Genomic DNA, 27,003 nt, shown 5'->3' on the forward strand with positions numbered 1-27,003 from the left:
GCTGTTTTTTTTTTGAGGCAAGGCAGAACTTTAATTAGCCAGTGCTAAACTGTCTCCTAAGAATGAAGCCAAGATACTTGACTCACTATTGGGCAGGGGGAGGGAAAAAACCCCCGTTCTTTTGCAAGATTTTTTCTTTAGGAAGACATCCTGCAAGCTCAGCCCATTGCAAAATAACAGCTAAGGATGCAGGAGGTTAGGAAAATCTGGCTCTAGAAGTGCAAAGCAAACCAGCATGCAGACCCCGAACACCCAGAGCGCTGCTGCGGCTCTCCGGGTCACCCTCACTGAGGCGGAGCGCCCCAGGTCGCCTCTCTCAACGTTTTCCCACGTGCTGCGAAGCTTATCGGCACAGCATAAGCTTGCTTTATCTGCTGCATGCACATGCAGCTTCTCGTAAATCAACAGTATTTTTGCAGGTATAAATCAAAGGGAATTGGGCTACTGACTGTTTTGCGCAGTCCCGGCAGGTGCATAGAGGTTTAACAGGGTGCCCCCACAGTCCACGCTGTTCACGGACGAAGCAAGCTGGTAGCACGAAGCAAATAATCAGCAATAATATTCCCAATAAACAGATGAGTCCGGTCTTAAAGAGTCTCCTCTAATTGTGTTGAACAAACAGAATTAGCAGGGTGGTTTGGCTAACTTATTTTTTAGTGGCAGCTGCCTACCCAGTTGCATAGATTCATTACCTCTGGCATGGTTTCATTAACTGCTGTATATTAATTGCATATTAAGCAACTCGTGCTTATGCTCCTGGACATGCCATGATGCAGCTTCTGGTGACCGTACTCATTAACTTATTGGTCCAGATAAACTGTTTTTTATTTATATTTTCAGTTTGTCATTACCCATGAACTACACCCGTCGAAGGATCAATGTTAGAAGGTAATTAAGAAGGTTAGATTTAATTAGTTTTTTGTTTCAAATCATACTCAGTACCGCAAACCTGGCCAACCAGGCTGATGAGCTCTAATGAATGAAACCACATGATTGCAACATCTGTCACTGTCCTAAAGGGTCGATTCCCACCTTGGGTTGGTTGCTCAGTCAACGCATGTTGATTGCTATGGAAAGCCAAATTAGCCAAACTTAATGTTCTTCTAATCATTAGCCCATTGAGTTGACAGTGATGGGTAGAAAACATGCACCAATGAGCAGTAATGAAGCCGCTTCTTGATCGGTTCAGCATAGGTTTTTCAGCCTAATTAGGTAGACAAAAATGTTAATTTAATCAAAGGAACATGTATTCATTAAAAGAAGGTGTGTAAGAGAACTGAAGTAGAGAATTAGCTCAGTCAAGGGGTAAAACGGAGCTGCTAACTATTCAAGATTTAAAAAGCAAGCACATCTTTTTGTGCAATGTCCTAAAAAAATACCAATCCCAATGCAAGGTCATTGGGATTGGGATTATCACTGGGGTTATTCCAGAGATAAGCGCGGCCCATCTGATTGCATACATAAAGGTTATGAATTTTCCTAATGGGAATTGTAAGCAAGAAATAAGGCAGAGACTCGGTCTCTATTCCAGATGGGGTAAACCACATTATTGCATTTGTGTTCAAGTCATTTTGGGGAGCTTTCCCTAGTGCCGCTGTAGTGCACATGTGTTCCCGTGCCCGACACGTGAAGCGCAAATGGATCCATTTGGATAGTGCTGTGATAATGGAAATATAAAGAGAGTGGTGCTGGGGGACATTGGGAAAAAGAAAAAACACAGAGAAAAATACAGTGCAGAAGATGATTGTCTCATCTCAGTCTGATGGAAAAATAGAGAGAGGTGTTTGTCCAAAAATCCCGCAGCAGTTATGGGCTTGTTGATGCGACTGAAGTGCACTCAATAAATAATACATTAACACCGCTGTCCCCTACCCTGGTGGTCTTCAAGAGGAGACTGGACAAGCACCGGGCTGGGGTCGTCTGACCCCAGCGCTCTTTCCTGCCCAGGGCAGGGGTCGGACTCGATGACCTGAGATCCCTTCCCACCCTAATATCTATGACCCAAGAACCCTTTTCTGTTTCTTTTACCACTTTTTCACATGCGCACGTCCTAGAGATTATGTCTGCATAATAGGGCAAGCAGATGTTTTGCCTGATAGTGTAGCTTCCAGCTATTTAAATGGAGCAGCTAAGTGCCGGTTTCTGGATTTGAGCTCTATGGATATACTCCAAATACAGAATGCGATCCTGTGAGGTGCTGGGGACCTCGCTGCCTTTTTAAACCGCTGAGCCGTGCACGTGCTCAGCACCTAACAAAAGCAAGCCGGATTATTTGGGTAAATCCAGTTGAGTGAAAAGAGTCGGTATTGTCTCAAACTCCCAACCAGCAGTAGCAGCGCCCGCGTTAGCCATCCCAGGAGAGGCACCGGGGATGGAGGGGGCATGGAAGCCCCCTGTTCCTTCACCCTCTGGGGAGGGCATGAAGGAAAACTCACTTCCCCACCACCTCCGCTGTCTTTTCCTTGGGAGGACTGGCCCGAAGCCTGGCAGACTGATGTTCACAGCTGCTGCCCCACTTGGAAGAGGAAGCCGTACCCTTCACCTGCAAGACTAGGATTCAGACTGACCTAGGCAAATTGGAGGATTGGGCCAGAAGAAATCTCATGAGGTTCAACAAGGACAAGTGCAAAATCCTGCACTTAGGATGGAGCAATCCCCTGCACCGGTGCAGGCTGGGGGGACGGGCTGGGCAGCAGCTCTGCAGAAAAGGGCCTGGGGGGACAGGGGACAGTAAAATGGATATGAGCCAGCAGTGTGCCCTTGGTGCCAAGAAGACTAAGGGCATCCTGGGCTGCATTGGTATGAGCGTTACCAGCAGATCGAGGGCAGTGATTCTTCCCCTCTATTCAGCACTGGGGAGGCCACATCTGGAGTCCTGTGTCCAGCTGTGCGCCCCCCACTACAGAAAGGATGTGGACACATTGGAGAGAGTCCAGTGAAAGGGCAATGAAAATGATTTTTGGGCTGGAGCACACAACTGGTAAGGATAGACCGAGGGAAGTGGGCTGATTGAGTCTGGAGAAGAGAAAGCCAAGGGGGATTGAATAGCAGCCTTCACCTCCCGGGGGAGGGGGGGGGCAAGGAGGATGGAGCTGGGCTGCTCTCAGTGGGGGCAGATGGCAGGGCAAGGAGCAATGGGCTCAAGCTGCAGCAAGGCAAGTTGAGGTTGGATATTAGGAAAAAAGACATTTCTCTTCCTTGATTCACAGTGCCTGGGGATTTTAATAGCTAGTGGCCTGTTTACAACAGTGATTCCCAAACTAGTCCATGGACCTTGGGTCATCAACCAAGCCATTACGTGGTGCGCAGCGTACACCACATGCCTTGAGAGTGTTTTAAATGCTGTGGACTCGGGAGCAGGGAGCTGACGCACAAGTCATAAAGATGGAGTGAATCTCACTGCAGCTGCGGTGCAGAAACAGGCAGCCGAGCACTTGAAAGCACAAGAGAAAAGGAGACGGTATGGACAGGGGGTGCTTGAAAGGGTGAGAAACTTGCTCCCAGTTTATCCAGGGGTAAGTTGGCCACGGTTGAGGCAAGTCTATACTGCGTCTAGGGGTTGCCTCAGGTACAGACACCTTGACTTGGCACAGGTTCATCTATGGATGTGTGCATGGGTTAAGAGAGACATGGGGTAAGTATGTGTGCATGGGTTAAGTGAGGCATGTATGCGTGCATGGGTTAAGCGAGCTACCTCTGTGATGGCAGCTTGAACCTGAAGCTACTGAAGAAATCAAATCAAATCAAATCAAATAAATGACAACATGCTTAGCCAATTGCACGGTGGCCCACACGAGACTGCTTCTCCGTTGCAGAGCCCTCCCATGGTCTCTTTTTCCTAATAATTATAACTGGACATTGTCATCGGTTAGGGAGAGAGGATGCTCTAGATGGTATTGTCGATTCAGACTAATGCAACATTTCATGTAAGACGTGCAATTATTTATTGCGGAATATGGCTGGAGAGAAGGAATATTGATATGTGCCAGCATGTGTGGATTAATTTTCTTTATACCATAATTTCCAGCATAATGGTTAATGAGGTCATTTTAATTCTTTTAATGCGTGTTGTGTTGTGACAATTATCCGGTTTATTGTTTGTTTGTTTCCTACGTCCATGGCTTCCTGGTTGGGTCTTGCAGGGCGGCAGATGGTGGAAGGGAGATTGAGGTAGAAATTAAGGTTTCTTGTTAGAACTAACAGTTTTTATGGTTTGTAATAGAAGCTTCAGTTCTGTGGTTAAACAGTGTAAGCAGTTTTCATTAGCATCTAAATTTAACATAATTTTCAGGAAGACACAAGTTGTGGTAAGCGAAGGAGATGATTGATATTGATCTAACAACGGAGGAAGACACGATTAAAATGCTGAATGTTAAATTTGGGAGAGGGAGATGAAGATGGAGCCTTTTAATTTGGGGCAAACGAATCGACAGCGTACATGACTTTGCTGGGAAATGTACCATCTTCTTTTTTTTTTTAAAAGGCTTATGAATACATTACCGTGCAGCTGTATCGTGAGGTGTCAAGAAATTCAATATAATTGGAGCACATGGACAGAGCAGTCATGGAGAAGTGTCTGCAGGGGATTCAAGCCGAATGTCCTGAAATAACGTGTAGATGTTTCAAAGCGGTCGGTGATCCAGGGTGCCTTAATTTTTTGGGATACGCCGACTGCTACGTCTTTCAGACGGCCTGATGTTTAGAGGACAGGGGTTGGCATCCCTGCAAATCAGACCTCTTTTGTACCCTGAAATCTTAGCACGCTGAGAGGAGCTTTGTTGTTTCGAGGAATACCAGGGAGGGATTGAAACCATAACTACGTGGCCAGACGCTCTCGTGCGGACCTTTGCCCCAATGCGCACCGCAGAGTCATTTGGCACAGTTACCGAGGGCATCTATGTAGGGGAAAAATGGTAGTCCTTTCCGTTGGGATCTTTTGTGGGGGGGCTAGAGATGTTGATAAAGCTTTTGTAAGGCACAAGTTGGGTATCTAAGTCCCAAGGGGCGGAGGAGTGAGGCGCTTCAAAGTTATCTGAACTTTTCAAACTCCCCCACCCACTGCCAAGCTGGCACGAAAGCTTGGCTTGAACTGATCCACCTCCCTGTGATGTAGCCCCAGGGTTTGTAGTTGTACGTACGGCACGGCTCTGATGAGGACTCTTGGTGCCTGGCGTTTCCCTGTGCTGGGGGCACGGGGTATGGCCAGAGCGCTGCTGAATTATGATGATGTTATGCTGCTGGGACTCCTTACCAGCCAGGCACATTTGCACCCTTGCAGAGCTGAGAACCTGGCCCTTCCTTTTCCTCGATCGATTCATACATAACGAGCAAGGCAGCTCATTTGGGACGCTCTCCGTGGGGACAGAGACCACCCCTGAATACCAGTCCCTCTTTATATCTTCCACGCCTGCTTGCCTGTCAGTCAGGCATTATTACCCAGCTGCGCATTCATGGCTGAGATAGCCAAACCCTGCCTATTTCTGACAACGTTCAGCAGCCCAAAAATAGGATTTTTTCCTTTTCCTTTTTGACAGACAAGTCCCCTATCTGGGAGGTTTGAAAACCACTCTGTCAGAAGCCAGATAGGCCTCCAGACAGATAGGCTCCTAGTTTCCTTTTTTTAGAGAGCATTCATTAACAACAAGTTTGCAAAGGAGCTCAGCCATCGCAGCGTCGATGGGATGAAATAGCCGTATTGCTAGGGAACGTGCCTTTAGTTTGTTCATAGTAGGGTGACAAGGTTATTTGGGTAAATGTGGTCTCTTTTATTAGAGCAAGTAAATAGTTGGGGGAATTGTTCTTTGCAAGTTTTGGGGCACAAACACCCTTCGTCAGGCAGAGGGAGAGTTAATAGGAGGGCAAAAGTCACACCCTGCGGAGGGTAACAGCAAAGCCCTTCCAGATTTCATTCAATAATTGTTAGCTGAGGAAATGCAGGTGTAGACGTCATACCCCGTCCCCATTCAGGTGAGAAGAAGAACGAAAGCTCTGTTATTAGGGAAAACGAGCATTGAATATTCCCAGTTCTTCCTCCTTTTGCAGTTGACCCATCTCCATGCCCAGGGCGGTTTGTTTTACGGGGATGCGTTCAATAGAAACAGATCCACAAAGCTACGGAGTAGGCGACTAGTCCGTTTGCCATCATGAAACAAAAAGCCGTTTTGAATAGATGTATCTGAATGTTTAATGAAGATTCAGTTTTCATCACAGATGTTTTTGCAGGCTGCATAAAGCTTGAAAGCAATTGATTTTTTTTTTTTTTACCTTTATTTCCTATGGCAGTTTTACCCTAAAGGGTTACTACAATAGCTCGGTATGTCTTTTTTTGATAAAAGTGTTAACTTATTGACCCCTTTTACTTTCAGATCAGAAGGGTTTAGATGAGAACTGAACGCTCCCGGGGGGAGACAGTGAATTACTGGTCCTCCGGTGCGCTTTTCTATTAAAATACTTTTGCTCCGTACTGTGATGACTGCTGCAGATCTCTGTCAATTGTTCCCAGCTATTGTTTATCCAAATCACTGCATTTTGCAAAAAGATAGTCTTGGACCATGATGCCTCTTTAGTCAAGTGGGGACCATAAAATCAAAGCAGATATGAAATAGGAAAGGTGCCTTTTTGATTCTTAGACAAAGAGGGCTGTGGATAAACACTGGGAAAAGATAAAATATTACCCTTCTCCAAAAGCAAGACACAAAGGTCTTAAATTTTCAGAGGATCTAAGCATGGGCTTCACATCCTCTTAATCTTAGGCGCACAGGCCGCAACAATGGTGTTTTTTGATGTTTAAACAATATGACTTATGTGAAGATACAGGTCCTGGAATATATATATTTTTAAAATACGAATATTAATAGCTAAGGTGTGCTGTCAGGAGCGGGGGATATTCCAATGACTTTTGAAGCAGATTGCAAAAAAAAAAAAGCCCTGAGAGAGTTAATTTAAACAGAGCCAAAGTTATTATTTTATGGATAAAAATCATCAATTACTTGCAATAAGCTGCATAGTTTAATTAATTGGTTGAACTAAATGGAATCTCTAGGGGGTCTGTACATACCAGTGTTTTTGACTATGCTGTAACTCAAGTTAATTGCACACCAATTAGCTCATTTTAATGATCTTGACTAAATTCTGGGGTAGAGCCTCTGCAAACACTACTAAGTGGCTCAGCCGAACACGAATCGTCACCGGGATCGTGCCGTTTGTCTCCCAGAACTAACTTTTGTGGGGTCTCCAAGCTGGACTAGGCCATTACGTGCATGCACTTAACTTAATGGCCAAGCAGTTCAAGCTACGTCACAACGAGGGGGTTAGCCACCTTAGTCTGAAGTCAGGGGGAAGGCTGGGGCGGGTTGCACCTTAGTGACTAACTCGTTTAGAGAGGCCTGAACGCATGATAGCAAACAAAGTAAGTTGTTGCCCAGGAAAGCGCGCATCTCTCTGAACCAGTTAGTCTTTAAGGTGCTACATTCTGCATCACAAATAAAGAATACAGTGTTGGGAAATCTTACAACAGTTGGATAGCCCTGGGTCCCGACGGCTCCCTGATTCCCAAGCACCACCTAAATTAACTAAGACGGAAGTTGGGGTTTTTTTCCAACAAGAGGCTTGGAAGAGTTATCAGGCAATGTAAAACTTTGCAGCGTGTGAACAAGACCTCCTATTCCATAAGTGAACTGATGCATGGAAACCAGCCCGTGGTAATAGCTCAGAAGATGCAGAGAAGACAATTCAGTTCTTCTTCAAATGCCCACATTTGAGAGTTTATGGGGAAATCTTTGAATACGTGCAGACACTCATCTGTGACTTGCAAGTCCAGACGTATCGGCTGAAGAAGAGCCGGGCTCCCAGGTTCGGGTTGCTCCAAAACGTCCGTTCAGAACGAGAAACGCCGTTTGCACCCGAACTCCTGGACTGATCCGGGGCCAGACAGAAATGGTTCGTGGTGCTGGAAGTGCAGGGTCATTTGAAGATATCCCAAACCCATTGAGGCGCCAGGACATGGAGAAGATAACCTTTAAAACAATGGCATTGGAAAGTGCATAGCAAACTTGCAAGGAGTGAATAATGTAGAAAAATAAGGTGCTGGGACTATTCTCCCAAGCAAGGAGATGCGTGGCAGAGAATGTCACCGGCTTGCTATGCAAGGTTGCCGTCCAGATTGATTAGGAAATTAGACAAATAATTAATCAAAAAACGTTAGTGGCTTGCAAATTTCTGCTCTGTTCCAGCAAGCACTGGACATACTTCGGTAAAAATATTTTTGATTCAGCAGAAACAGCAAGCCTTAAAAAAAACGCTGCTCTGCACGCTGAGCAATTACTTTCCACGGTTTAACAAACAGAGGTTCAGTCCTTTTATTCGGAGGGAGGAATTGTTGCAAGATTTCCCATAAACTTTAGTGCCATGCAAGAAGCTGTAAGTGCCTGCTGAAGTTTTGCTGTATTTATTTTTGTTAACGCTAAGGTTTCTTAAAATGCACCAGTTTGGGGAATTAAAAAAAAAAATCAAGGAAATGAGTTGGATGGCGCCAAGAGAACTGCGGGGAAAGAAACAGATAAAGGCGCACTCAAGCTTCAAAAGCCAAAACCACATTCAGTGAAGCCTGGGACCGTTGGGTGACTGTTGTAGGGGGATATTGCTAGGGGTGGACTCGGACATGCCGGTTACGGGATGTAGCAATCAGGGCTCGCAGTAGAGGTGTGATATCTTTTATTAGACCAACAAGATTTGTTGTTTTAATTGCAAGCTTTAATTGCAAACTTTAATCCCACGCTCCCTGCTTGCTTTTTCCCCTAGCCCAATCCGGCTACAACCCGGATACCTGACACCAGTTACGGGATGTGATGCCCAGCGCCCACCCTTTTAATGACAGGCTGCTTACCACAATCTGGCGCACCCTGCCAAAGTAACCACTATGGTTAACTCTGTTTTTATGAAAAAGGAAAAGAAAAGAAAACCCAAAGCGGAGCAGAGCAAAACGCAGAACTTTTAGCTCTTGCAACCAAGACGTATCATTTTTCTCTGACTTCCCAGAGGGATAATGGAAATAAATCCGTGGCGCCGGTCCTATATTTCGATGATGGAGACCAAAGATCGGCTGTGCAGAGGGTCAGACTTTGCACCGGGAGAATGAGGCTAGCTCCTGCTTCTGATTTCCAATGACGTCCCGAGTGAGAGAGGGCTTTAATAGCACCTCAGTTGGGGAGTTGCAAGGAGAGGCGGAGAAGTCTAATTGTAGGCAGTAGAAACTCCAGACAGGTCCTCAATAAGCACTTTGAATGCAGTGGTAATGCCTATATCAGCATTTTCTTCTATGCCTCATATTCTCTCAAGCAGCAGATCCTCCTTCTCCGGCTGTGTGGTCTCTACCCAGACACGCTACCTAGCACTTATGCTGTCGTTTTCTTTCTGCGGTTTTCTTTGGGAAGAAAGATCCCTAGGCACGGACCATCGCGATAGCTAAGGGCTCCTTGCAAGCTGTGGTCAGACCTGTGGGAGTGGGCTGCTTGCATTCAGAGACCTGCTTTTGACTGGCCCGTGGGTGGATTCACAGGGGTGGAGGGAGCAAGTCTTCCTTCCTCCCCGGGGGAGTTTAGCGATTTTCAGAGCTGGTTTTCCAAGATTTCATGCCGAAGGAGGTCTGAACAGTCCAGCAGCAAAAACCTAAAACCTCTGCTAGTGGACGAGGTCGGACTTTCTCAGATGCACCAGCCGGCCTCTTCTATCCATTCGTGCATGAGTTGCACCCTGAGAAATCAAGCTACTTTTTTATATTCCCACCCCTATCATGCCCTTTCCAGGGTGCCATTCAGCTGTGTCTAAAGGATCAGTCTTCCTGAGAAAACAGATGACGCTAGCATGTGCACGTCGCTTGGGTTGACTGGATTTGCCCTCCTCTCGTAGGCATGAGTCCCTGCAAATCCAGCAGCTGAGATTTCTTTCCCTGCCGTGTACCTTGAGCTGAGGAGTTAAACAGGATTATCCTGTGCCCTCGGCCCACCGTTTCCACTCCTGATCTCTCGCCTTCATTGTTCGTGAAAAGCTATTTTCAGTTCCTCGGCCCAGTTTTAACGAGCGCTGCTTAATCCGCTTTCGCTATAGCCAGTTTCAAATCCACTGCAAAGACTCAAGTTCCCAGAAGCCGAATTTACTAAGGGACATTATTCTCAATTATCTTCTCATCCTTCCTCATCTGCCAGAGGTCTTTGGGAAATGCAGTGACCATTGAACCTCGAGATCGTCTGGAAGGCCCTGGCTCGAATAACTCGTCGTGGTGAGATTTTCAGCGCGTCAGCAATGCAGACACCGCTCAGAGTTTGCAATGATTCACACGGCTTTGGGGAACGCTCTTTCCTGGTGTTCTTCTTCTGCTTGGTTCGGCACTTTCTATCACAGCATCGTATTAAGAAAATCCTCTTTAAATGTCTTTGTCCTGGTGTTCTGCTATTGGAAGTTGTATTACGCGGTGGGCAGGCACTGCGTATAGCAAGACTTCCTTTGCAAATGGGTTTAAAGGGTTAAGCAATTATTAATCAGCCTCACAAGCCTATTATAGATATAAGTAATAAGCACTATGAATGATAGACTTAGTGATGGAAGGTGTTAGAAAAGGGTATAAAGCATGGCAATAAGCAACCCCTTGGCCTACTTGCTTGTGTAACAATTGCTTGTTTAGTAAAGAGGTGCTTAATCCTTACGACCCTTTAAAAGTAATTAGGCAGACAAGGTGCTTTGGGTAAATCTGATGGCTTTTATTAGACCAACTAAAATAGCTGGAAAAATTCTTCTTTGCAAGTGTTCGGGCTTGTCACCCCTTGTAGACACCAGCGAGAGAGTGTGACACTTCTTAATTCACAGTATCCTGGGTCACACACATCCCTGACTCCGATGCACTTGGTCATAAATATAAATGACTAAGAGAGGTGGTGCACTCTCCATCCTTGGAGGTTTTGAAGCCCCGGGTGGACAAAGCCTCGGCTGGGACGATGCAGTTGGGGCTGGTCCTGCTTGGAGCAGGGGTTGGACCAGATGTGAGCCCCTGAGGTCCCTTCCAACCCAACGCACGCACGCACGCGCACACACACACACACACGCATTTTGCAAGCCATGTAATAAGATCCTAGGGCTGTAGTTCTTTATAGAGGAATTTGGCTGAGGAAAGGGGAAATGCTCAAACCCCCAAGTAAGCTGTGTGTTTGTAAGGAAGCGAAGTGTAGAAATGTGCTTTTTAAGTGCCAAACACAGTACAGGGAGAGATCTCTCTGCAGCAAGCACTTTCCAAAATCTCCATAAAACATAAGCAGAGGAGTGACACAACCCTGGCCTGGGTTGCAATCAGGACAGACTCCCACTGCAAATGTTTGCATTTGGTTCCTCTCCGTTTCCTATAACAGCCTGATTTTCACATACATAATATTGTTCCTGACTGTCAAGAAGAGTCTCTTGGCTTCTGGGAACAGCCTTCTGTGACTCAGTAAGTGCCCACTCTGTAAATAATCTGACATTAAAACCGGTCTGGAGATGGGTTCCTGATATGAGAAGATATGATTTATTTTATTTTATTTTTTTGCCCTCGTTTTCCTCAGAAAATAAACATTTGGAAAATTACCTTCACTTGTGCTTTATGAGTAGTCACAGCTCTGGGAAGTATCATATACTATGCCAATAACTCTGGGAATTGTGTCAGGGGGCGAAAGTTTGCTTTCTGGTTCTGGACGCCGGCCTCTGGTGAATATGAAGCCACGTTTTTTTTCTGAGTGATTTATCCCTGTTCTTCTCTTTCGGGAGGATCAGTTGTGTAGAGGTCACTTCAATGTCACTTAAAAGACATGGAAAGCTAATGCAGATTTTGCACTGCTTCAACCTGGGAGTAAAGACAACTTTGTGGTGTTTGGAAATCACTGGCTAACTCCATGTTTTTCACAAAGGCAGACCCCAAGGTTTCCTTGTTTAATGCCATAAGCAAGGAGGGGTGTTCGGATGGATACGGCACTAGCCGGGCCCTTGGGAGACTGTAGTCCAGCTGCCTCTCTGCCACAGACATCCTGTATAACCTTGGGTAAGTCATTTAGCCGCTCTGCCCTTCGGTAGCATGGGGGAACAGCCTTGCCTAACCTCCCGGAGGGGTTGTGAGGACAGATGCATTAAGGATCGCGAGGTGCTCGGCTATTACAGTAACGGGGCGTTTTAAGTACCTGAGATGGGAATAGCGCTAAGGAGTGTTGCGAGACTGAGGATTCAGCACCTAATGCGTCAGTACTCCAGGGTCTCGTCTCATCTCATTTGACTCCCATTAACTAGATGATTTAGTTGCACTCCCGTCTGAACTAGGGGCAGGTGCTCAGGTGGCGTAAATGAGTCCCCGTCCATTGAAATCCAGGGACTTACGCTGATTTGTGCCAGCCACGGATCTGGTCTTTGGCTCTGCCTACTGCACAGTGGCAGGGGACCCTAAACATATATATTCCTGTTTCAGTAATTCTTTGTTGGCATTTGTTCATAAAGAAATAGAAAGCAATATACTTATTTCTGCCTCTTTGGGGGCAATCTCTTTCAGCTCTCTCATTTCTATGCCGTCCCTAGAGCCTCCCTGCTAACAACAATGTCATATACACACTGTAGATAAGTCTGGGAGACAGTTTAAATTATTTTCCAGTATATTCTGATAGGGAAAGAGCTAAATCTTATATTTTTGTGACAAATGGGGCTATAAAAATTCAGAGGTGGTTCCTTAGCCACGAAGGCAGCTTCTTAACAAAAGGACCATGACGGCTTCTTAACTTGGGGAATCTGATTTTAAAGCAAGCTTCCTCCTACCCGCGACGCCCAAACCGGACCACATTTACCCAGCGTGCATTGCCTTACTGAACAGGATGAGTCGTAGTAGACGAATGAATCCTTAAAATTATCCCTGAAATGATTTCACGCCAGTACGTTTGGCATCGCGACTGTGAAAGTCTTCTTTGCTCCATGAGACCTGTGGCAGGTAGCAAATCAGTCCACGTGCCCTTTCTTTGGATTCTGCTGCCCGCTAGCAAATCGCTGGAAAAGGTGATTCGAATAGTGCTGAAAATATTCCTTTCCTTCACTTTTGTACCCCCCACTATCAAAAAAATAGCAAGGTCCGTTTATGGTAGTGAAGGAGGAACAAAGGGTGTTGATTCTGCAGGGAAGACGAGGTACCTAATGCACTTGGGCTGCAGCTCTGCTGGTGTTTGAAACTCATGCAGCAACTTTTGGGCCAAACCTTTAGCTCGTGACTTGCTGGAGGAGGGCAAAGACCAGCCCCTGTGCAGGCCTTGGAGTTTGGGCTGCTGAGTTTTGTCCCTGCTGTTAGGTATGCTCTTCATGTTACCCTGAGCCTTTGTCAGGAAGGGTGATGTATAAATGGAATAAATAAGTAAATCAGTGTAAAAGGACCATGGATCTCCCTCGCTCGCTCGGGACGCACACCTGTGCATGGAAAGCGGCTGCAGTGCAACTCCCTGTATGGTAAAGCGCTGTTAGACCTGAAATCCTGAATGGTTTTGGTGGCTCACGGTGGGCAAACCTCTGTTTTGACCCTCGGCGCCAAGGGAAGTCATTCTGTTAGGAGCCACAGAGAGAGAGAGAGAGGTTTTCCCTATGCAAGGAGTCGACGGCGCTCTTTTCCTTTCTTATTCCCCTTCCTGGGGAGAGGTCTCCTGCTCATGCATGGCTGAAAAGCAAGGGGAAATTCCCTCTCGCACAGAGGAGAAGCGCCAGGGCTCATGCATCTCCCTTGTTTCCTCTTCGTTTGCAAGAGGATGAGGGGCTAAGCAGCAGGGAAGCAACACGTGATGGTTGCAAAGCTCTGGAGACGCTCCTGCTAGTGCCAGGGCCTGGGCACGCGGGAGCTTTCCACGACACCTGCCTCTGGCGCCGGACGTGACAAATTCTCCAAGCCTCATCTCAGGGGCAGTAAAAATTCCCATTGATTTCAGATGTGCTAAAAGCAAACCACAAAAGAAGCCACGCCAGCAAAGAAAGAGCAAAATAAATGGGACCTGGCAACTCCTGAAGAGTCGCGCTAGGAATGAGATGAGCTCAATATATTCATAGTTTTAAAAATGCTATTTATTCTTTTCCTGTACCCCGTGATTGACAGGCAGTTGTAATTCAAGATTATAAGAACATAATGTATAAAACCTGTCTCAGCCACGCTTTGTACAGTAGGGGGGGATTTATGTGCTGGTTTTATTATTAAAATGCTGCACAGTAAGCAGAGTGCAAGTTCCTGCTAGGATTAGACTCTCTTTTTTTCGTCCCCCTCCTCAGAGAGAACACACATTTCTGCAGGGTGGAAGTTTTTTCCTTCCAATTAGCATAACCATGGTAATAGGCCATCCTAAAAAGTTGGAGAATTTATAGGACGTGTTTGGAATGAAAGTTGAATTTAGGGTATGAAACCTCAATATCTGCTGTGGGAGCAAAAAAAAAAAAAAAAGAAGAAAATCAGAAAAACGCTCAAGAGAAAATGGGTCATTTTATAATGCTTCAGTGGCAAAATGTTCCATAACAGGGAATTGGGATGCATGAATGGCAAATTTTGAACTATTTGCTACAATATCAGTGCAAGGGAAATTATTACCCTGGAGAGGAATTCTGCATATGCTTTTTCTCTTGTAGTAACAACGTTGGGATTCATAATCAGTTTTCCAACATGTCAGCTAATCCTTTTTACTATAAAAATGTACACTCAAATGAGGTGGCATATTTGATAGAAGTCCTAGTTGTGCTCCACAATACATCACCGCATCGGGATCTCGCTAGGGACTCGTTTTGAAGAGAAGCGCCTTATGCCTAAAATAGGTCTAGTATGACGCGGTGCATTTCTAAACCGATCGTTCTCCAAGTACAGGCGAAATGATTTATTTAGAAATTATTCTGCTGTTAATATGACCCGTTCAAAATTGCCTTTGTCAGGTGTAAGTTCATTAGAAAAGTAACCTGCAAAACACTTTTTGCTTGTTTTCTTCGCTTCGCATAAAGGAATCCATTTTTGAACTTCTGCTAAGGGCCCAGCATGAGATTGGGAGGCTCTGGTGCAGCCAGAATTAGCACGCAGTGGGCGCGTCTACACATGTGCATTTACTGCGTAGTAACTGAAATTACTGCACAGTACAAGCATGCATCTACACGTGCATGCCTGTACTGCACAGTAAATATGGTGACTTACACCGACTTGAGCATAAATTTGATACACGCATTATACAGGCATCAAATTTACGCCCAATTAGTTACTGTGCAGTAACGCATGCGTAGATGCCTTACTGTGCAGTAACACTGTGTGTGTGGACTGACTCGGGACTAACTTTACTCCCAAGTCAGTCCACTTGCAGCTTTAATGCCTGCATGTGCAGATGCTGGCCTATTCCTACTTGCTGAGCAGTAACTTACTCCGCAGTAAATTTAAGCTGGACGTGTAGACGCACCCAGTGCTTCTGAATTGCAGTTTGGTGCCTTATTGCAACTATCCTTAGTCTGCCTTCTTGTTGACGTCTCTTCTTATCCTCTGGCTTATTTTATGCACACCCTTGAGCCATTACTGCAAACAGGGCAGGAGGTGTAACAAGCAGCAGGTGATCTCCACCGAAAAAGGGGATGTTTTGGATCTCTTGTATGCCGTTCTTATGGGAATGCACGTTAAACGGTGCAGGCAGTATCTATAAACTGTTTTCTCCTTTTGTCCGTTGCTGTTGGAGTAGTCAGCGGCCTCCTGGATTCCATGTAGCCATCACGACAACTTCAATCTCGCTATGAAAAGAAAAGAGAGAAATAAAAGCGAGCCCCAGGTGTTTTACAACCCATGCAGCTTCCACAGTAACTGGTGCAGGTCATTTTTAGGTGGCTAAATGGGGAGCTAGCACAGCTGGTCCTTGCTCACTCAGTTCTGGATCTTCCCATGACTGATGGCTGCAGCTGCGGAGGTTATTTGAGGTGTCTTCTCACAGGCTGTCAAGAGCTTATGGAAAAGAAGCTTCTGTGAGTCAGTGTCTTCTGTTTGCTTGTTAGTCTTGCATTTATAATGTTGTTTTACTCTGTCAGTTCAGTGCTAGGATTCTGGATGTATCGGGTCTGCATCTCCTCCTTCCCCTGCAACCATGGGCATACATACCTTGTTCCAGTTCAGTTAGGCATTTTGGTAACCCTCCACCTAACTGGGCTTCTACACCAGGAGGCACATTAAACACCACAAATTGGGAGCATTTTTTAAATCTATGATACATCTGGAAAGTACACCTGAGGGCCGTCGAGAGAATGAAAGGGAAGGGCATTTGTTTGTACTTGGTGGGCACATCTACACATGCACGTTTACTGTGCAGTAACTGAACTGACTGTGCAGTACAGGCACACTTCTACACATGCGTGCCCGCGCGATGCAGTAAATATGGCGACTTACACCAACTTGAGTGTAAACTTGATACTTGCATCATGCAGGCATCAAATTTACACCCGATTAATTACTGCACAGTTACGCACATGTAGTAACTTACTGTGCGGTAACATTGTGTGTGTGGACTGACTTGGCACTGACTTTAGTCCCAAGTCAGTACACAAACAGCATTAATGCGCTTTAATGCCTGCACGTGTAGATGCTGGCCTCTTCCCGCTAACTGCGCAGTAAATTTAAGCTGACGTAAATGCACGTGTAGACATGCCCACCGTGTTCAGTCTCTCTAGCCTTTCAGAACCACGATTAAATGCCTTGACTCTTCATTGCTCTGACTACTGCAGTTTTACACCTTATCAAAGTGCTGCAGTGTTTTGAGAGGTACTCAGCACCACCCTTGCTTTCAGGTTGCCACCCTATAATGCTTTGGGGCTTTATGTGACACTCCCTTTAGATGACCCCCGACAAGGTGTTTAGCCAAGTTTCTTACTGTGCGCTGACTTGTCGTACTGTTTTGGTGCCCAGCACACACGGGCACAGGCTGAGGATTCACATATAATCATGATAGGAATGTGTACGCACAGTCCGTAAGAGGAATACTTTTGAAGAAGTGGATCTGCTGTTCTTCTTGCGTATGACTTCAGAAAGTTGTCTCCTCCAACCATTTAAGAGCAGAGCCATCAATATTACTGCACTCTTTCAGGAATATTCAGATCTGCTGTTGTTTCCACTGGAAGCATCCAACTGCAGATATTTAGCTAGATACTTGTGCTGCTTTTGATTGCCAATGTGTTGAGGAAAGCATCAGGTCATCAGAACAAGGGAGAGTGAGATCCCAAGGGAAGTAACCGAGCTGGGGTTTGGAAGCCCTGACGTGTCAAACCTTAAGGTAGGACAAGGCAGAGCAGTCCTCCAATGCAAACAATGGATGTGAACTTTTTGTGAGCTTGGGCTCTACTGAGCTGTATATAATAACCATGCAAATGTAGTGACCAACAACACAAGCCATGATGATCCAGCGGCGCAGGAACCTGACATGAGCATCTCTCCAAAGATCATTCTCTGCCAGGACTTGGCCTGACTCAGCTTCAGTTCATTCCCAGTAAGAACAGAAACTTCCCCGCAACTCGGAGGAGAGCCTTATAGATAATTTAGCTCTTCAAAGAGGAATCTGGGGAGGAGATAGGACTGCACGCCAGTGCACCTGCTGTTTGAGAGAGAGGCCAACGCGTCTGAAGCTGTAATTCAGACGTTCATTTGACAGTATCCACTCTTAGCGTCCCCATACAATCCCCAGCAAAAAAGCAAAGGAGCAGTAGAAACACCAACGGGCTGCAAGGCTTAATTAATTAATTGCTTACAAAGTGCTTTGCATCCTTGCATGACAAATTGTGCATAATAACTGCAAGCTATTGTTGCCCATGTTCTGTTCTCATATTGGAGTGAATCAGCAAGGGCTGGGCAATCAGTACCCGCCTCGGACTGAAAATCAATGAAAGCCCTTGGGAGGGAGAATGGTTTTGCAGCAGTCGGAAGACCTGGATTCTGTTCCTGGCACTAGGAGGAGGGGAGAAGTCAGTGAAGCTTGCTGCACTTCGATTTCCCCATTTGTGTAATAGGAATAATAACAACACAGCCTGACCTCGCCGGGGTGCGGGGAGGAATTTGTTCAGAAACGCTGCCAGAAGCACGGGGAGGGGAGGATACACATGGAAAGAGGCGTCTGGGTGTCTTGTGCATCATTCCTGCCAGAGGAAATGTTATGAGGGTGCCCGTCTCCCATTGAAAGTCTGGTTTAATTGGGCAAAAGATAAAATCAAAGCATGCAAAGACCTGCGGCCTGACAAAAATGCCAACCCACCAACCCAGGACATGATGCCAGAACGCAGCCCCGGTGGCTCCCGCGCTTCCCAGGCCGAGCATGCAAAGCAGGCAGGAGCGGTGTGGAGCTGGTGCCCTACACTAACACCATCATTTTGTAATTGGCTGTTAAACTGAGCTCCTCTCTCAGGCCAATAAAAATCTCTCCTCATTCAGCAACCCTGAAATGACATTTTCGTAAGTCAGGGTTTTACCGTCGCAGGCTCATTTTAACACATAACAGTCGGCAGCAGCACATCAATTTTTTATGCCTGCCCATTACAAAGCCTTGTATAAAAAGAAAGGTGGTTTAGATGATAAAATGGATGTGAAAGTTTTTACCGTGTCCTACCAAAGAGCTGAATAATTCAAGATGGTTGGTGTTGACAAGCCCTTTTCATTCCACCTCGCACGTCCCAAGGGGTGGCACACTTAAATAAGATTTTCTAGGAGAACCATTGCTTTGGGCCACCCTGGCCATAGTAAGTGGTGCCTTTCGTGTCATTAATATTCAAATTTGGACATATTACCACATTTTCTTGCATACCCCCAAGTAAGACGCGCACCTTGTTTTGGAAAGGCAGGATGAAGGGGAAGAGATTTTTTCCAGTGTCATGGCTGACTTCTGGTCCAGGGGAAGTGTCTATCCATCCACCTTACTCGCCTTCCCTTTCTGGCTCAGGGAAAAGTTAGAGGTTTCACCCTGTTGCAGCCACTGCTGAATTGGCAGCAGCTTTTGGATGCAGTCTGGGAGTGAATATGGTATTAAAAACAGAAGGCAAAAGGGTAACTAAAATGCTTGAAGCAATTCCTTTTTCCTCCTATTTTTCCAGAGAGAGGTGTGATCATGAAGTAGGTATAACTTCCAAAAATGTTCATTCATCTGCATTAGACTTCAGGAAAGAAACTATGAATAGGGTGAACTTGAAGCTCTATTTAACGTTGAGCGGGTGCTCAAGTCCCATTGACTGCTCGGGAACTGAAGCCCCTCCTGTCTTATGTGCAGACACTTGAGTCGAGGACAGCCTTGATCTCCTGAAACGGGATAAAACTTGACCTAGGACATGTATTGCGAAGTTGGACAAACAGGTACCTCTAGCAACTATATCTGGAAATCTTCAAGACTAATGTAATGGACACTTATCACGGCCGGCTGATCCGGCACCCGTCACGTTGCCATGCTCTCTGACCAAGCGTCGCGTTGCTTTTTCTCCCCCAGCGGCAGCATGGCAGGATTTCTCCTGAGGACGGTGAACAAGGACGCATGTTTGTCACAGACGTGAATTGGGATAAAAACATCGTGGCTTTTGTCACTTCAAGCATCCTGCTCCTGCATTTTATTGGGTGGAGGGGGTGGTCTGTGAGTTTGTATGGGTTTCAGTCTCTGTATATTCAGTGCAGAATAAAATGGTGTTTGTAGAGGGGTTTTTCAGCCATGCAATTTAGGCTTGAATATATCACATGCTACCGAAAACAAGACACTAGTCACGTTTTACAGAAACACGTAGCGTGTCGTGCATGTGTTGTGGTATCCTTTGTGACAGCAGCTTAATTCCCTCCTAATAGAAAATAAACTCGACTTTATACTGATTCTACTATTGCATGCCGGGGCTTGCCTTTTTCTTTTAAGTGAAAATGATGGCTTTTGCATATTTTTGCCACAATCCCTGCCAGTTTCACCATAAGGACGAACCGCCGTTAGCATCGGATCAGTTGATGAAACACCTTTCGGGTGAAGCATTAGGTGCCAGATGCAAAGGCGACTCGATGGTCCTTCCTCCAAGTGCAGCAGGCTTTGGATCAGATCCTAGACTGGGAGATGCCTGATGTTCGGGGTTTTGAACTGGGACAGTGCTGGGAGCAAGGAGTTGAGTGACTGGTGTCAAAGGAACGTGTATTATTGCATTGAGGTTGGGAAGAGGGTGTGAAAGCATGGGGACGAGAGGGGAGCAGCGTGGTGGGAGCTGAGAGGGCAGGACAGGGGGAGAGCCCGACATGGAGACAGGCATAGAGGAAGGAGAGACGAGCAAGCTCAGAAAAGACACGTGCGACTCCGCATCGCAGGAGAGGAACGAATGCCTCCAGAAGAGCTGCAGCTTCTCCAGATGAAAGCAGGGAGCAGGCTGCCGTGTGAAACCCCACCCCGAGGACATATAACCTGACTGAAATATCTATTTCAGGAAAGCATTTGCAGAGCTTTTCTAGCCTGGCAAAGGTCACCTCTTCAACGTGCCGGGGTCTTCAGACGCCTGTAATAATTCCTCTTCCCTCAAAAATAGCAAAGCATGCCACCGTTGAAATGCAATCGGAGCTCTTCGGGGCAGCCCGAATCGTACCGCGCTCGTTTTCCTTTATACTTCTGCTTAAGGTAAATGAGGCGCCTTCTGCATCGACAGCTACTCAGAATTCATAAGCCAGCATTTTCCACCAGGGACCAGGAATGATGCACGTTGCACCTTATTACCTAGCTCTCGTTCCTCCTCCCTTCGAGCAATCAATACCGTTCTCAGCGTACGCTTCTCTTTAAAGTTGGTTTGCAGCTTCCGTGTCAAAATGATGCGAAAACATTCATTTTTCGCACCTAACATGCCTCAGCCTGGCTTTGTTCTAAGGGACGTGCTGCTCAGTAAAGAAACTCTTTCCTTTTCCGCCGTGGAGTTAAGTCACGCGGTGAAACGGAATAATTGACCCCACTGTGAAATTCAGGAACACCTGGCAAATGCCTGGCTGGGCTTATGCTATTCCCAACACCATTTCTGGGCTGTTTGCATTAATGTACCATATCTTTGATTATTTCTCCCGCTAAAATCCTGTCTCCTTCTGCATCTTTTGCCAGTAATTCCTTCAAATCCATTACCTCTTCTTCCGTAGTTGCAGTCCCCCCTCCTGGGCTGTCAGATGAGGGCACAGTGCATAGCTGAACATGAATCTCTTGAGAGTATTTGAACCACCTTTATAGGGGCAGGACGTTGGCTGCCGTAGTCCTCCCACTTCACCCGTGGCAGGTTTGGGTGGTATATCTCATGGGTGTGTCAGGGTTGACTGCATAGTTTGCCAATTTGGGTTTGGATAGGGATGATCCTGCGCCAGGTCACTGGACTAGATGACCTCCGGAGGTCCTTTTCTATGACGCTAGCTGGGAGAGAAGGGCGAAGGGGGAAATGGAGAGCTGCATCTTCATTTGCACGCATGGATTAATCAGAAAGCATTAGATAGACCCGAATGGTGGAGCCGGGGAGTTGTTTCACAGTTGATGGTGCTGGACGCTCCCCAGAGCTAAGCTTTGCCTCTGCAAATACGCGTCCTGTCTACCTCGAGCATCGTTGCAGAAGTTAGGATCGACGCCGCGGTCAAGCCTTGGGATGGACTACCTAGGCAAGTGGGGGAATCTCCATCCCTGGAAATTTTAGGAGCAGGTTGGATAGACATTGGCTGGGATGGTTTAATCAGGGATGCTCCTGTCCTGAGCAGGGGGCTGGGCTAGATGACCTAGCGAGGTCCCTTCCAGCCTGACTTTCCTTGAATGTGGTCTTGCACATGGATGTATCTGGTTGGATGCTTTGTTTATCCACTCAAACCCGCCCGTGCTTATTTTTTCTCCTTAATTCAAGTGGAAATGAACCTAAAACACCTGTCTTAATAAACTATACGACTTTCTCTCATGATCTAAAATCGAGATATTTTTAGCGTAGGCCTGTGCTGCTTCGTTCTGCTGTATCTGTATACCTGTCTCGTTGTATCAAACCCGTAAGAAAAACTCATACAGAATTTTGACATGTATTTTGTTTGCCATTATCCTGTGTCAGACATTTCATTACAGCTTGGAAACACATAACTAAACAATTTCGAAAGGAAATAGTCTATTTGCAGTCGTGTGCTGGCGGCCTGCAGCCAATACTTCACACCATTTGTCAAGGAGATTTTATACATCTAAGCACCAGGTGCTTTGGGGACAACGAGCACGCATCTTTTGAGAAGGCCTACAGGCTGGGAGCGTGGTCTGGTGCTAGACTGAGGAGAAGAGGACTGATAGCGGCAAAGATCGAGTCCCAATGTCTAGGGAGAGGGAGGCGTGCATATGGCATCACTCGTTTCATGCCGGCTCTGCGGGACTTCATCAGGTTTAAGTGAAAAGGCAGGTGCCTACATCAAAGAGCAGACATAGAGATTTTGAAAGAGATTCTTCCTTCCCCGCCTTATCCCATGCCAGAATTACCACGTTATCCTTTGCAATGCCCAGGCTTGAGCTGATCAAAAGAGAGGTGCAAAAAAAGGCACCCAGCCCAATTTGGCACTTCTCGGTGCTCAAGCTGCCCTGCTGTTCCCAGGCAGCGAGAGGGAGACGAAGGCACGGGACCAAGTCGTTGCTGTTCCTGCTCTGGCGGAGGGATCAGAAACGAGCCGCAGATAGGGATGGAGTCGGGTGAGAACGCATCCTAGGCAAGAGGTTTCATCTGGTCACCCAGCCCAGAGCAAATACCGAGTTGATTATATGTGATAATATCACTTTCTTGATATGTACTGGTCTGTATTCCCATCTCACTGCTTTTGGGAAAGCTCCTACAAAATTACTTTCCGTGTCTCTTTAAATGACTTTTTCTCCATTATTGTCAGTCCCGAGGCTGCACCAACCCTTGGGCCACCTTTGATGCAGCAATAACTTTCCTTCATTCTTCCCTGTCTTTTGCAATCCTTGTACAATCAGTCAGTTTTAATCCCATCCAGTCTTTGATGTTGGTGTCTAACTTATCCTAGGTTGTTCCCGTCTTCGTCCACACACCGCACGCTGCAGGATGGTGTTGGCAAGGGTGCCGGGCCCTCTTGTTACATGTCCAAACCACTGTTTGGAGTTTTGTTCTGGATTTTGTGTGTTTATGCTTGTTCATCTCCCCTTTGCTCTTCATCACACACAGCTTTGGGGAGGGTAGATCACCTGCATTGCATCTCTTGATCACGATAAATATCCAAAACAAAGAAAAGTGTGTGGGTTGCCTGCACAAAGAGATGTTAAAATAAAAGCGAGACCAAATTCCACTGCACACGTAATTGCAGTGCTGGCATAGACCGAACCCGTGCATCCTTCCAGCATTTGCAATGCGAAGATTTGTTTCTGTAAAGCCAAACCTTATTGCTATCAGTCTGAGAACTGACGGATTAATTTCTTTGTGTCCTATGCATGGGTTCATTATGAGTGAAATGGTAGTATCATTATAGAGACATGTTACAGTGAACGATTTCACGCTAACACAGAATGTCACCGTATCTCTCTCTCTGAGCAGAGATGACTAGTTTAAAAGGGCATCTTTCATATGAGTAAATGGTTTATTAGGAGGCATGGAATAGACTTTTTTGCACAGAAATGGAGCTGGAAGGATAATACAGAGTAATTGCATTGTACAATGCCTCCCAGTATTTTTATATGTTCTTCTGTATGGGGGGGAAAGCGGGGAAGCCGTTTTCATGCATCGGGTTTGGGGGTATTTAGCAATCATTGCTAATAGGATGATTTTTGTGCGTGTGTTTCAGGATGGAATGGGAAACCTGAGAATCACAGAAAAAGGTCTGAAGCTAGAAGGAGACTCCGAATTCTTGAAGCCCCTCTACGCCAAAGAAATCCGCTCCAGACCTGTAAGTTATCCGGAAAGGAGAGAAAATAATGTCGTTTCCATAGGTGGAGTACTAGCAAATCCATTGACTGTGCTAGATGCAGGTGATTTGGGGACTGAGCCAGCGGGTTTTCTGTTGCCTGGCTCCCACGTGTATTTATGTCAAGTTATATCCCAAGTTTCACAGAAGCTTTTTTTGTTTTTAAAAGTAGGTCCCATGGTTGTAAGAAGCCATCATTTCACTATGGGAGTTGAGAAGTGGCAGAAGGTGGTGAGATCTAGCTCGCCATTTACTAACTGAGAAAGGATTATCCACCTGGTTTGTGCACCCTAACTCGCAATAAACCCTCACTAGGGGCTCAACCCAGTCTGATGCTAGGGCAGTGTTTCTCGGCCAGGGTGCTACCATACCGGGGAGTGCCTTGAGATCTTTTAAGGGTACCGCAGGGTGCTACGCCATGTTAGCACCGTTAGGTGTGCAAACACGATTCACCAGATCAAGCCAGAGCTTTCCAATGGGAAGCCACAGCGTTAAAAACTTTGTGTCCCATTGTGCCTTTCTTAGTTCTTTGCAAGAGAAGACTTGCTCTGTTATTAGTCAAGAAATGAGTGAACGGTAAGAGCTACCATCTCCAAGGGGCGTCTCAGGTCTAACGAGCGCTGCCTCGAGTGTGAAAAAGTTGAGAACCGCTGTAGTCGGGACTCTGCGATTATTCTTGATTGCGCACACCTACAATGCGGCAGGGTTTTAAATTGCTTAGTGCTAAAACTAAAAGAGGTCTGCCCAGCAAGAGAGGCAACATTTTACAAATGTGAAGATGAGCAGGAACCCAAGTGTGATTGAAGTAGCATTTTAAAGAAAAGATTTAGTGTATTATCAGCTCTTTCTGATCATCCCGATGCAATCTGGTGTGGCCTGAGCAGCTCTACAAAAGCCGAATAGGTTACGCAGCCCTTCTGTTTTGTATTGCTACTTCAAAGGAGAGATCATCTCTTCCGTTTCCTGTTCAGAAGTGTTAATTTGATTCAAATATCAACCTCCCACTTGGATGATGATGGCAGATAGCTAATTAAATAACGTTAACATCCCCTTAGCTAGACATTTCAGTAGCCTTGCAGAAATTGGAATTTGTGGAGTAATCAACACAGCATCCAATACAATATCCGATTTAATTATCGAAGGTTGTAACCTTTGCAAAATGGCTGCAGATTGATTTGTCAAAGCGGAATCATTTAGCAAGAGAAGTTAATGAGAAAATTTTCATATTTATAAATGTTTTCATCCTGGAATTAATGGAGAGCCTTCGAACCTTGTAACATAATTCACTTTGGTGGGTAGAGCACATGAGGGAATGGCTTGCGGAGTTTGAGAAGCTGATGGGAAAAATTGCTCTATTTGTTGTCCCACCATTAGGTTTTGGAAGCGACTTTTTATTTGAAGGGAATAAAGAACAACTTGCATGAGTTGCCGCTGGGAAGTTTAATCTTTAGACTGTGATGTAGCCTTCATTTCAGTGTGGTGGAGGGACAGAAGGTTTCTTCCCATGCTACTAACGGCTGTGAGATTAGATCGAACAGTGTGGTTGGTGATTCAACGAATGCAAAGAAGGCGAAACTGGAGGTAAAGCATATCCTGTGCGAGTGTTGCTCGCTCCACTTGTCCTCCCGTATCGTAATTAATATCATTGCCATTAGCCGGGGAAAGGACTAGCCGTGAATCCAAGTTGCCTGATATACAGCTCAGCTGGAGTGTTCCCAGTGTGCTCTGTGCGTGTGCGTGCGTGTGTGTCACATATAACACACCAACGTGTACATCTCCACTGACTTCTCACCGAGCCTGCACTGGGCATGGTAATATTGGAATTAAAGTATCTTGATCAAAGCAGGCCACCCTCGTAACGTGAGATTTAATAGCAATTATTAACAATTAACAGTGTAATAAAAAAAAGCTAATTGCCAAATTCAGCTCTCAGTTATACCCCTAACAAATCCTGAGTAATTCCATTCCTATGGAGCTAATTAAGATTTTCACTCGTGCAGAATGTAGTTTTAAATGCAAGTGTAAGAGAAAAGACATTAAAAAAAAAGACAAATAATAAAGTGCCAGGAATATGTTAATGTATAATAATTTTCTTTGTGTTTAATTAAACAACCTAAGAGTTGTGTACAGTCTGCTAGCTTAGATAATGGCTTTATTTATGGCTCAAAAGGTTTCCAGATGCTGGTTATGTATAATAGATGAAGTTCAGCAAAAGACAGGGGGGTTAATTTGAGATGCATGTAATTTATTAGAACAAAGTTACACAATAAGTACCGCATCGTTTGTTTGTAAAAGCAATTGCAGGGCTGTATTCATCCCTGGCAAAAGTAGCTGCAGTGTCACATGATCTCAACAGACTTGGGCCGATGCTACGTGAGGATATCTTGATGGAGCGCTCCCAATCCTGGCGACTCTGGCTAGAGCTAGATGATTCCTATGGGACTCTCTTAGGAACGTGTCTTTGTAACTGAGGATAGTCAGCAGCTCCTTTTCTTCTTGGATGCATCTCTCGTTCCAGCATAGATCGAGAGGAAAAACATGCCCAGACCATTTCTGTAGGAATCTTAGCCCCAATTAGAAAATTGAGGATCTCTGTTTAAAAGGGGTGTAGGGGGGATGGAGAATACCCTTGGCATGGGAAGGTGGAAAACCCCTCAAGGTTCAGCTTCTGCAAAGGGGCCTTTGGGTGCTCTGGGAGGCTGGGGCAGCTGCAGCAGTTGCAGAACAAGGGAATTTGGCTTCGGCAACCTGAGGCCCCACCGCCAACATGGGTGCTAAATGGCTGAGTTGAATCTCATCTCCCACAATTGAAGTCCTGCCACTGAAGTTGCAAACAGTTATCAACTAGAGCAGGGGTCCCCAAACTGTGGTATGTGTACCCCTGGGCAGTACAGTATGCAAGGTATCCAGGTTGTAGCCGTAGTGGTCTAGAGGAAAAAGCAATCGGGGCTCATGGTAGAGGTGATATCTTTTATTAGACCGGTAAGACTTTTGCAAAAAAAAATTCTTTAATTGCAAGCTTTTGGGCACAAATACCCTTCATCAGGCATCGGAGAAAAGATCGTAAAAATCCTCATGCAGGA

At 45.9% G+C, this 27,003-nt stretch overlaps 1 protein-coding gene across 3 annotated transcripts in view; it reads left to right on the forward strand.

Annotated features, from left to right (window-relative positions):
* Window positions 1–27,003, forward strand: part of SGCD (sarcoglycan delta) — a 496,907-nt gene that overhangs the window by 389,325 nt on the left and 80,579 nt on the right. For all 3 annotated transcript variants that reach the window (XM_059712937.1, XM_059712938.1, XM_019475988.2), the window contains one exon: window positions 23,801–23,902. In XM_059712937.1, coding sequence (XP_059568920.1) covers window positions 23,801–23,902 — 102 coding nt within the window. The remainder of the gene's footprint in view (window positions 1–23,800; window positions 23,903–27,003) is intronic.

Source organism: Alligator mississippiensis, chromosome 9 (assembly GCF_030867095.1).
Source record: "Alligator mississippiensis isolate rAllMis1 chromosome 9, rAllMis1, whole genome shotgun sequence".
NCBI classification, from domain to species: domain Eukaryota; kingdom Metazoa; phylum Chordata; order Crocodylia; family Alligatoridae; genus Alligator; species Alligator mississippiensis.